The 9913-nt window shown below is 45.2% G+C and overlaps 1 protein-coding gene across 1 annotated transcript in view; it reads left to right on the forward strand.

Moving 5' to 3' along the window:
* Nucleotides 1-492: 492 nt before the first annotated feature.
* LOC122243893 (carbohydrate sulfotransferase 11) overlaps nucleotides 493-9913 on the forward strand; it is a 19734-nt gene continuing 10313 nt past the window's right edge. Inside the window, exons 1-2 of the mRNA XM_086553023.1 lie at nucleotides 493-531; nucleotides 2737-2888. Coding sequence (XP_086409149.1) covers nucleotides 493-531; nucleotides 2737-2888 — 191 coding nt within the window. The remainder of the gene's footprint in view (nucleotides 532-2736; nucleotides 2889-9913) is intronic.

Consider the following 9913-nt stretch of genomic DNA (forward strand, 5'->3'; position numbering starts at 1 on the left):
TAATTGCAACAATAACGTAATATTACGGGTCCTCTACTTTTTTTCTTCAAAATTGTAGGTCAAAATAATATGCGTCCCAGATACCAGAAAGAAAATCATGATGCAATTTGGTGCAGATGCACACTCCACTGGCGGCATACGCTACCTTTTGTTATTCCGTGTGACTTTTATTGATCCCCTCTCATGAAAATTCTTACTTTGTAATAAGTCCTTGACTTCACTCGTGAAAAGACTCTTTGTAAATGGCCGAAAGGTGCGGTCAGCAGGCGTTTCTCGACAGTCTCTCGTTCAGGTTGAGGTGTCACGGTGACACCTTGGTAGCGAGGAGAAGTCCAGACGAAGGTTCAGGATAACAGGGTTTTATTCTTGGCAGCTACAGTACAGAATGCCGAGTGCCGTCCCTTGGTGTTCCTTGTCTGGTGAGATTCACCAAGGGGAGCGTTTATATCCGGGCCCGTAGGATTGTTTACATGACGTCATGAGAGACCCTACATGACATCAACGGAGGCCTGGAATACCATATTTGGTTCGGTAGAGTCAGGCCGCCGAATGCAGCCTGACTCTACCGAACTGAAGAAAATGTTAATAACACAATAAAGGAACTTCTTTTTACATAGGGATTATCACGAGTACACTGAAGGAGGGAAGCATCACCCCTATACAGAGGAATAGAAAGAAGTTTAAATAAGAAATAACCAGTGATGCTAATTTGTCACTAGAAAAAAAATCAGAAAGGATAGAGAAAAAAAAAGTTCAGCAATTAGCCCATGAAAATACACCTGGACTTCCATGAGACCTGGGAAAGCCCAAAATGAATGAATAAATAAATAAATAAATAAACTTTCTTCTGTTTACAGAGATGGCGGGAAAGGCACTTCATTGGATATGGATGGATGATCATTGAAAATTTGACACTAAATCCAAGTGAGATATAAGAAGGAGGGATACAATAAGGCATTCAATTTTTTACCGATATGAAAGAACATGTGCTCAAAAATCCAAGTTGAAGGAAATGCAAATCCAGTTTCTTAATGAATGGTCCACAGCTTTTTAATAGTATACTGAAGAATATTGCAAACATAGTTCAGTGCACTGTGGAAGAGTTAAAAGAAGATTAAACGGCTGGTGAAATTCAGTACCGGATGAGCCATGTCCCTACCCATGACAAAAGATGGGCGGTTCGCTAGGACGCCCCTTACCTGGTATGAGCGATTAACGAGGTTTGTGCTGCAACTTACACTAAGTAAAAAATGTAAACACAAGCAAACGCACACATGCCTCTGTTAAATAGCCACAAATAATGGTAGAAGCCTAATATTACTGAAACTTATCTCTAGAAAACATGATGCATGTAACTTGTAATAAATCTGAAAATCACATTCACTTTTTTCACCTTTGAATCCAGTATCAATACCAGTACTTGTAGAATTTCCGGTATCAAGAATGTTATTGAAATGTTCAGTATTTCTACATACCTAATATAGATAGGCAGATAAAAGTATATATCATGTAGGGCCAAATATATATTGTTCTGCCCGCAAAAACAGACTTTGAAGGTAGTAATAGCCATTTTCCACACAAAAATTAAGATATTACATTTACTACCCACGAACAACAACAAAAATAAAAAATGTTAAACGTTATGATCCTACTCAGTGCACCGTCGATTGTTCGGTGAGTGATTCAAACTGATTGCTTTCAAACACTGGAATAGCCTACCACTTCAAAACAAGCGTTACGTACAAGTTTATCGTGATGCCATCTTCATGGTAGTATTTGTTTCTATTTCATGTTACTCGTGCTATTTCGAAAATAATGATCAAACTGGGATATAAACGAACTTTTAACCACAATGTTTCACATATGATAATTTGGAATGTTGCAAATCATATTATACTGCATATGTCACGAAATTATTTAATCGACCAATAATACCACTACTCTACGTCATTCACAAGGTCACCTTTAATGCTTTCGATCCGTACCACCTTCGCTGCCACTGGTGTATAAAAAGTAACGTATGAAGAGCTGTCTCTCTTACATACACCGTACATACATACATTCACATACACAAGATCATTATTAGAGAAAGGGGGATTAGATACTTAAGGAGTGGAATTTTATGGGAGTTCGTAAGCGTCATTACAGTCTTGCGTAGTAATATGATTATACAATATTAATAAGCATGAGTATGATAAGTAAGATGAAAAAAATGAATACAGCATGACCTTAGTAAGGCAAGTGAGACGGACAACACCTGGGCCACGTCATCATGACTCGGAAATTATGAACTGGGTTTGTAATTTTAGAAAGATACTTTTCACCTCAATTTCGTTTTGAGATGAAGAAAATATTGACAATTTTGACCAAATAAAACCGAGTTTTGACATTTCCATCTGATATGGATGAAAGGATGGAGAGCAGGAACCAATATTCTCAGAAATGCTAAAATCGAAAGAATAGAGGAGCATTACCCACCGTCAAATAAAACTTCATTTATATGTATATATACATACATACACACACATACATATATATGTGCGTGTATATACGCTAGTGTTTGCACTATGGCAAAGGTCAGGGTAGTATTCTTTATGGCAAATAACGATTGGATTTTGTTTTTCTTATTGAGTGAAATTATATTTTTCTTGAGTAATTATACAGAATAAATGTAGTACTCCAGCAAAGGTTTTATATCTGATAGTTTATTATGATAAAAAAAGTTCCTTTTATCAGGTTAGCTCAGGAAACTGGCGTTCTCACGTGCTAGTAGTTAATAAAATACGTGGCCGTCCAATAGATGATGAGAAACGTCGCGACTTGCTCAGAAAACCTTGGCAACATGTTATTGACTACACCAGATCTTCATCAAAATGGATTACAGTCAGGTAAGTGTGGTGGATGTAGAGCGTTTTTAAATAATCAAGACTGGGCATACATAGTGAAACTAATATGTACCTGTCGGTTCGTAAAAGAAAGTCTTTAATGTTTTTCTAGTTTATTATTAAGCACTGGATATATGTCGATATAGCGGGTTGTCATGGCCGTTTTCTCAGTCCAGTTCAGAGAGATTTGCGAAGACGTCCCTTCGCCTGGGCTATGTGCACGAGACGGCCCGGCCTCTGCCAGCTATAAGTGCCGACTCATCTGATCATCATCACTAAATGCTTACCGAGGCGGTTGGATAGCCTGAAGGCGCTCCAGTTGCCAGGGGGCAAGCAATAGGCATAGCCGCCTTACCAGCCCGGCGGCTGTCGTCTCTGGGCCTTGTCTGAGGAAGCGAGTGGGCTCGCATTCCATCAGATAGTGCTCTATCTTGGCGTCCGGCGCGCCACAATGTCTGCAGCGTCGCTCATCATGCCCAACGGTGGGTATGATTTGCCACGCACAAGGGTAGCCTAATCTCAGTCTGTGAAGATTGACTTCGGCTCGCCTTGGTATTTTCTGAGTACCAGCTGGCCGAGGGGGAGGTTCTCACTTCTTCTCTATGTTGCTGCAGGGTACCAACCTGCCCTGCAGCCATCGTTTTATGCCTTAGCAGTTCCCAGCTAGGATGCACCACAAGATCACTTAAGGGTTTTTTCCTGCCTTCCTCCGCTAGCCTGTCAGCTACGTTGTTCCCTTTAATACCAACATGGCTTGGAATCCAGTTGATGATAATGCGTCTACCCTGATCCAGGATTCTCTGAGCAATGGTAAGAATCGTGGTCAGAAGATAAACGTTATCAAGGGGCGTGCTTTGCTGCAGGCTGTCAATGGCGGCCCTAGAGTCTGTATGTATGACAACGTGCCCGTCCGTCTGGGCTGCATGGGCTAGGGCTCCCATAATAGCGACTGCCTCTGCCTGCAGCAAGAAGGCACTGTCGGATACCCGCTATGTCCCTTGATGCAAAACCAGCGCCTGCAGTGTGGGAAATGGGGTCTGCAGAACCATCCGTGAAGTAGGTTTTACTACCCGATGGAGTGATTTCTGCAATATTCCTCTCCGACTGGTTCATGACAGAATACTCTATCAAGGATATTGCCCACGGCGGGGTTGTGGCATAGTTAGGGTGGGGGAGGTCCATGCCCTTAACCAATAGTGTCTCCTTGAGCTCAAAGCATATCAGCACCCTGGCTGTATGAGACAGCCAGGTGTTGTTGGCAAAGAGTTCATGGTTCTGTGCAAGCCAACGCTGCACTTTTTTTTCCGGCGGGGACTGTAGGACTTTGGCAAGAAACTGAGCCGCCATCTGATCGATCTGGGTGTCCAGGGGGAAGAGATTGGCCTCCAAGAGGAGGTTGGTAACCTTAGCCCACCCAGGAGTACCCAGAATGATTCTGGCGGCCTTTTCCTTAGTCCAGGCTTGACCGTAATTAGGGCGACGGAGGCGTAGTCCACGATGGGACGGACAGCGTGCACATAGAAGGATCTTAGTACACGGTGCCCAACCCCTAAGCGCCGCCCTGACAGAGCTCTAATGACAGAGGGTCTTGCCTTGGTCCGTTCTAGGAGGTATTGAATCTCCGAGCGGAAGGTGTCAACCCATACACCCAGGTATTGGAAGATGTGAACCCACTCTAGCTCTAACCCTTGGACTCGCAGTCTTTGGTCTCGGACATCCTGTTTCAGCGCCATTGCCTTCGATTTGGCTGCTGAGATCTTAAGCCTGCCACTGCGGCATTCCTCAGACATTAGATCCAGAAAGCGCTGGGTCTTTCTGACTAGGTTCTCATTCTGTCTCCCAGTAGAGATAATTGCCAGATCATCTGCATATGAAATGATCTTGCACCCACTGGGAGTGGAATGTCGAGGATGCTTAACATGAGGGTGTTAAACAGAGCCGGGCTGAGGACCCCCCCTTGTGGAGTGCTATTCTCAAGGGGCAAATGCCTGGAAAGGTGACCTTGGAACTTCACTCTGGCAGTTCTGTCCCGAAAATAGTCACCAATCCAGGCAAGCAGTCTGCCCTTGATTCCCTTGCGGATCAAGACCTCTTGAATGGCGAGTGGGCTCGCCAGTTCAAAAGCCTTCTCCAGGTCCAGGAAAACAATGACAGATCTGGTGTTGCTGACAGTGCTCAGTAAGATGGCCATGCTGTGAGCAGTGCTCTTACCCCTTGTGAACCCATGTAGGTGTTCATGTGGAGGTCCCAGCTTCCATTGCAGCCGGTTCAGTACCATTCTCTCTGCTGTCTTTCCCAGACAGCTGAGTAGAGATATGGGACGGTACCGACCTAGCTCCTTTGGTTTAGGGATGGGAACTATGTCAGCCCTCTTCCAGCACTGTGGTAGTGAGGAAGTCTCCCAGGACTTGTTGATGAGATGCAAGAATGCAAGCTCACCTTCAAGTCCTAGGTGGGAAATGATGGGGTAGGAGATCCCATCACAACCCGGGGCTGACCGCGAACTGGTCTTATACGTCTGCCGTAGTTCCCACAGAGAGAACATGGCATCAGTATCATCAGGCTCGACCGCCTTTTCTGTGATGAGGGCATGCCTGCCTGGAAGCAGTTCCTCTTGGCATGCCCTCAACTCTGCTGGTAGACCGGCGATACTTGCTCTAGCAGAGAACTCGAGTGCCAGTCTCTCTGCCTCCAACCACGGGTCATGGTGGGTCTTTCTGGGAGCTGAGTGATTTGTGGCCCGTCTGATACGGTTCCACAGCTCTGAAAGGGAGGTTAGGTGGCCAAAGGACTCACACCACTCCAGCCACTTTTCTTGCTTTACCCTCTTAGCAGTTTCCTGAGCATTCCTGAGAGCCTCTCACAAAAGAGCGTGGTTCTCAGGGGTTCTCTGTCTGTGGAAGTGCCTTCTGCACATAGGGTCTCCTGGGAGGTGGAGAACCCTAGGTCGCCTTAACCTTCACTCTGGATGGTCGTGGCTTCCTCACCCTTTGGGTTTTGGGATGAGGCTCTGCCAGTGTGGTCTTGGCCGCAGGTTGGATGGGGAGACAAGTCTCGCCCTGAGGGTTTATGGGGAGAGGAGTCTCGCCCTGAGTTGAATTGGGTGTAGAGGCCTTGGGCCTTACATCCCTTTCCTTCAGGGCAGCGACAGTCTGGGTCATTGCCGTCATGGTGACCTTGACTGCCTTCTCTGTCTCCTCACTGGGCCTTCCCAATGCTGTCGCAACTGCTGTGACGACTGCCATCAGCAGGAGCATCAAGTCATTCTCTGTAAACAGAGTTTGTCTCTCCGCTCTTGGGGTGGAGTTTGGTGTGTTCCCAGACCCCTTCCGGATCTGTTTCCGTCTTGGAACATCCACCAGAGCCGGAAACTCCTTTATGTTGGAGGTGTCCGGTGGTGGTTTCGTATTGGGCGGTGCTTCCTTCCTCTTATGAGGGGGGTGAGCCCTTACCCCTTTGTTCTGCCCCCAGACATAAGTGCCTGGAGGGGCAGGAACAAAGTCTGGTCGTTTTGCAACGACTTCTTGCCGCCGAAGAGCCTCTTCCTTCCTTACGGAACATCCGAGGCTCCAGGCGTGATGCTTTTTGTGGCAGTTGGGACACTTGGCAGTGGTGTCCTGCTTGCCGTCTTTGTGTGGTTTGAGGCACACCTCCGTGCTGTGTGCCTGACTACAGACACCACACTTCGGCTTTGCAGAGCAAGTGACCTGGTGGTGTCTGTACTTCTGGCACATGAAGCAATGGAGTGGGTCTGGGACATATGTCCTGAGGCTGTAGGAGCCCCAATTGCCAAGGTCCAAGGACGCAACTGGGGCTCCCTTCAAAGTGACCAGAACTTGCCTGGTTGGGTGCTTCCCTTTGGAAAGTCGGGAAGCTCCCGCCACCTTGGGATGGGCGGTGATGACCTCAGGGAACTATGTCAGAGGGAAGCCAATAAGCACCATTTTGAACTTCCTCTCTTCAGAAGTCAGGGGCGCCAGGCTCACCTTCCGCCCATCCAGGAGCTTGTCAGTCTCCTGGAGGAAGGTGAGGGTGGCTTGGTCCTTTGGGATGATTATCATGCCTTTGTCTCTGGCAATTCTAATCGTCAGACGGCACTGTCTCTGGGTTTCCAGAGCCCGTACCATCTGATAAGCATTGTCGAATCCCTCAGGCTTAGGGGGAACCCTATATTGGGGGAAATGACTCGGGGCTACAGACTCGCCCTCCGAGTCCATAGCCGGCCGAGGACGCTTATTACCTGTCCTCCGAACTGATGCCGGAGTTTTGGCAGTGGGGCCAGCAGGGTTGGAGGGTCCTGTCTGGCTTCCATTCTTATTTTGACTCGTTTTCTGAACCGACGCCAGAGACTTGTCAGAGCCAAGGGTTGGTTTGGAGGGTCCAGCTCGAGGCTCTTGGGTAGGCTTTCTCTGAACCGACGCCAGAGCCTTACCCAACTTTCTACTTTTATCACCAAGGACCTTGATAGGCTCCAAGGTGATAGCCTTAGTCATCTTTGTTCCAGGTTCGTCAACGTGGGGGTCAGTCAGGTTTTTTTTTTAGAAAAAGATGCCAAAGGAAAAGCATTTCAATTCATGCTCCCACGCCCCCACCCACAACGGAGTCCGACAAGGGGAAGCTGTGCACTGAGACCATGCTCAGAAGCTACAGGGGTGGTGGGAGGATATACGTAAGCCCTGCTTTGCATTGATGGCACTCGCAAATACCTGTGATTGCCTGCAAGACAGGGGCTGCTTGACCCTAGCCTAACTCAAAAAGAGAGACCAGCCGATTGACCTAATCGAGCCGAGATCAGGCCACCCGTCTTGCTGGAATAGAGGACCAAAGAGGCATGTTACTATCTGCAGGGCGTACTCATACATGGCATCGCTCAACCTCCAGGACTCCCATCTCCCAGCACATGGGCGCCACGCACAGCAAACACGTGGGCAGGTGTGTGCCCCCTTGGGGGGAGGACCAGGGGGGGCTGTGATCCCACCTACTAGATTAGCACCTAGGAACGCTTAGTCGTCCCTCCTCGGAGAATCAACCGCTAGAAGGCCACCTCAATAGGAGGGAGAGACTGGCTATTTCTAAAGCGGGCTTGTCCGAGGAAGGAGATCAAGCCCACGCACCACGACAAGGCGGTTCCTTTTTGCGGGGGGCCGTTTTCTCGTGACCTCCCGTCTTTTGAGTCCGGGTGTCATGTTTACTCTCGCGACCTGCCGTTTGACCTGTGCTCTCATTGGCTGGTGGTGCTCCCTAATTTGACCAATGCGGTGGTGCGCCAGGATGCGATCGCCGTCTGCTACATACCAAAGTTTAACGGTCGGTGGATTAAGAGTTTCTTAGGTAATCGAGATATTATTCATATTCATATGTCATTTGGTTGCGTATTATGAAAAAAAAAAAAAAATTGTTCAAAATGTTCTCATCACCAATCCTTTCAAAGCCAAAAGGGACAAGTGCTCCAGCCAACTACCTCAGCGTCAGTGTTGCCATATGTAATTTTAAAATCCTGCTACATCCACTACACTACACTCAAAAACTGCCTTTTTTGTCTTTCTGCGCTAAAGTTACTTAATGTTCTCTTGTGGAATGTCTGTGTATCAAAAGAATATACAAATCGATGCTACAATGAAATATAAAGTTAAAAACTGAATCCACTCCTTCTGCCTTCTCCTCAAGGTCAACCGATTTTCTCACAGGCTAAAAAGAGGGCGTAGTCTGACTCAAAACAGAAAATGCTTTAACATCTGTTGTGTGCAACTGAATTCTAGCATGGCCTTTCAGGTCGTATAGCTTGAGGGACATGGGTCACTATCAAAATTTGCGTTGGGGAGCAATGGTGGTAGGAATAAGCGTTACACGGATCACAATACAAAATTTCTCCCTAATCGATTGCGATTCCCAATAGTTGTATGATCAAACGATTACTCCCAGTATAATTACTCTGATATTAACGACAAGTGGATTTCGATGATTGTTAACCATTGAAAATTAATTCATCTCATGGTAAATATTCATAAAGGTACATGTAAAATAAGTAGCTGACAATCATAGCACATGTATTGGAAAAGAAATATTTAAAACAACAAAAGGATGAATAATGCCTAGAACTTTTTATTTATTTGAGAATGGAACCTAACTAGCAGACGGACGGTGGAAGGTGTTCTGGGCGCAAACTTTGAGATCCTTTTGAAAAAGTAATAGATCGTTTGCAAAACATATAAATATGTCTCAGTTCACGAGCATAAATGAAGAACAAAATAGTCATATATTTCATTCAATGATCGATTTAAAATTTCATACATAATTCTTAGTTATAGCAATTAGTAGTTGATTTGATATTGAGTTCCATTATACACATTTTAAATTATAGTTATCACCAGTACTGCCTTCAAACTGAGTTCATAAAAAATGAACTAAATATTCATTAAAAGTCACGAGTCTATGAGTTCCATTACGAAACCATGATTAAAGCCTCAGCTATCAATCTTTTTTTTTCATTTCAGCGATTTTTTCTCCTTTAGTCTTTAACTCTTGGTTGAGAGAGAGACGACACTGAACCCATAGCATTATACCTTGCACTTTGCTGCGCCAATACGCCACTGTAGTACCTATTCTAAAGAGAAAGTATTCGATAAGTAATCAGTCACCCCAAAAATAAGCGAAATAAGCAATTATAGAAAATATCTTGATATATGAAATATCAAATGTGTATGTAAATATATGAAATATTATATGTAACAGATATAAGATTACATCAAATATCAAGGTATATAAAATATCAAAATATGAAGCGCCCTCCACTTCCCGCGCACAAAATCACCTTGCCTCTTTCTCGGGGATTGGCAGTCAGAATCCTCAAACATAAAAGATGCTAAAACATTTAAAGTAGATGTAAATGCCCGACTCATATATATATATATATATATATATATATATATATATATATATATATATATACATATATACACACTCTAACCTTCAACCTACAAACGCACGCTAAATATGTTATCCAAATATGCACCTTCGGAATTTCAGTT

Source organism: Penaeus japonicus, unplaced genomic scaffold, assembly GCF_977035675.1.
Source record: "Penaeus japonicus unplaced genomic scaffold, GWHDUDI00000001_assembly GWHDUDI00000027, whole genome shotgun sequence".
Taxonomy (NCBI): Eukaryota; Metazoa; Arthropoda; class Malacostraca; order Decapoda; family Penaeidae; genus Penaeus; species Penaeus japonicus.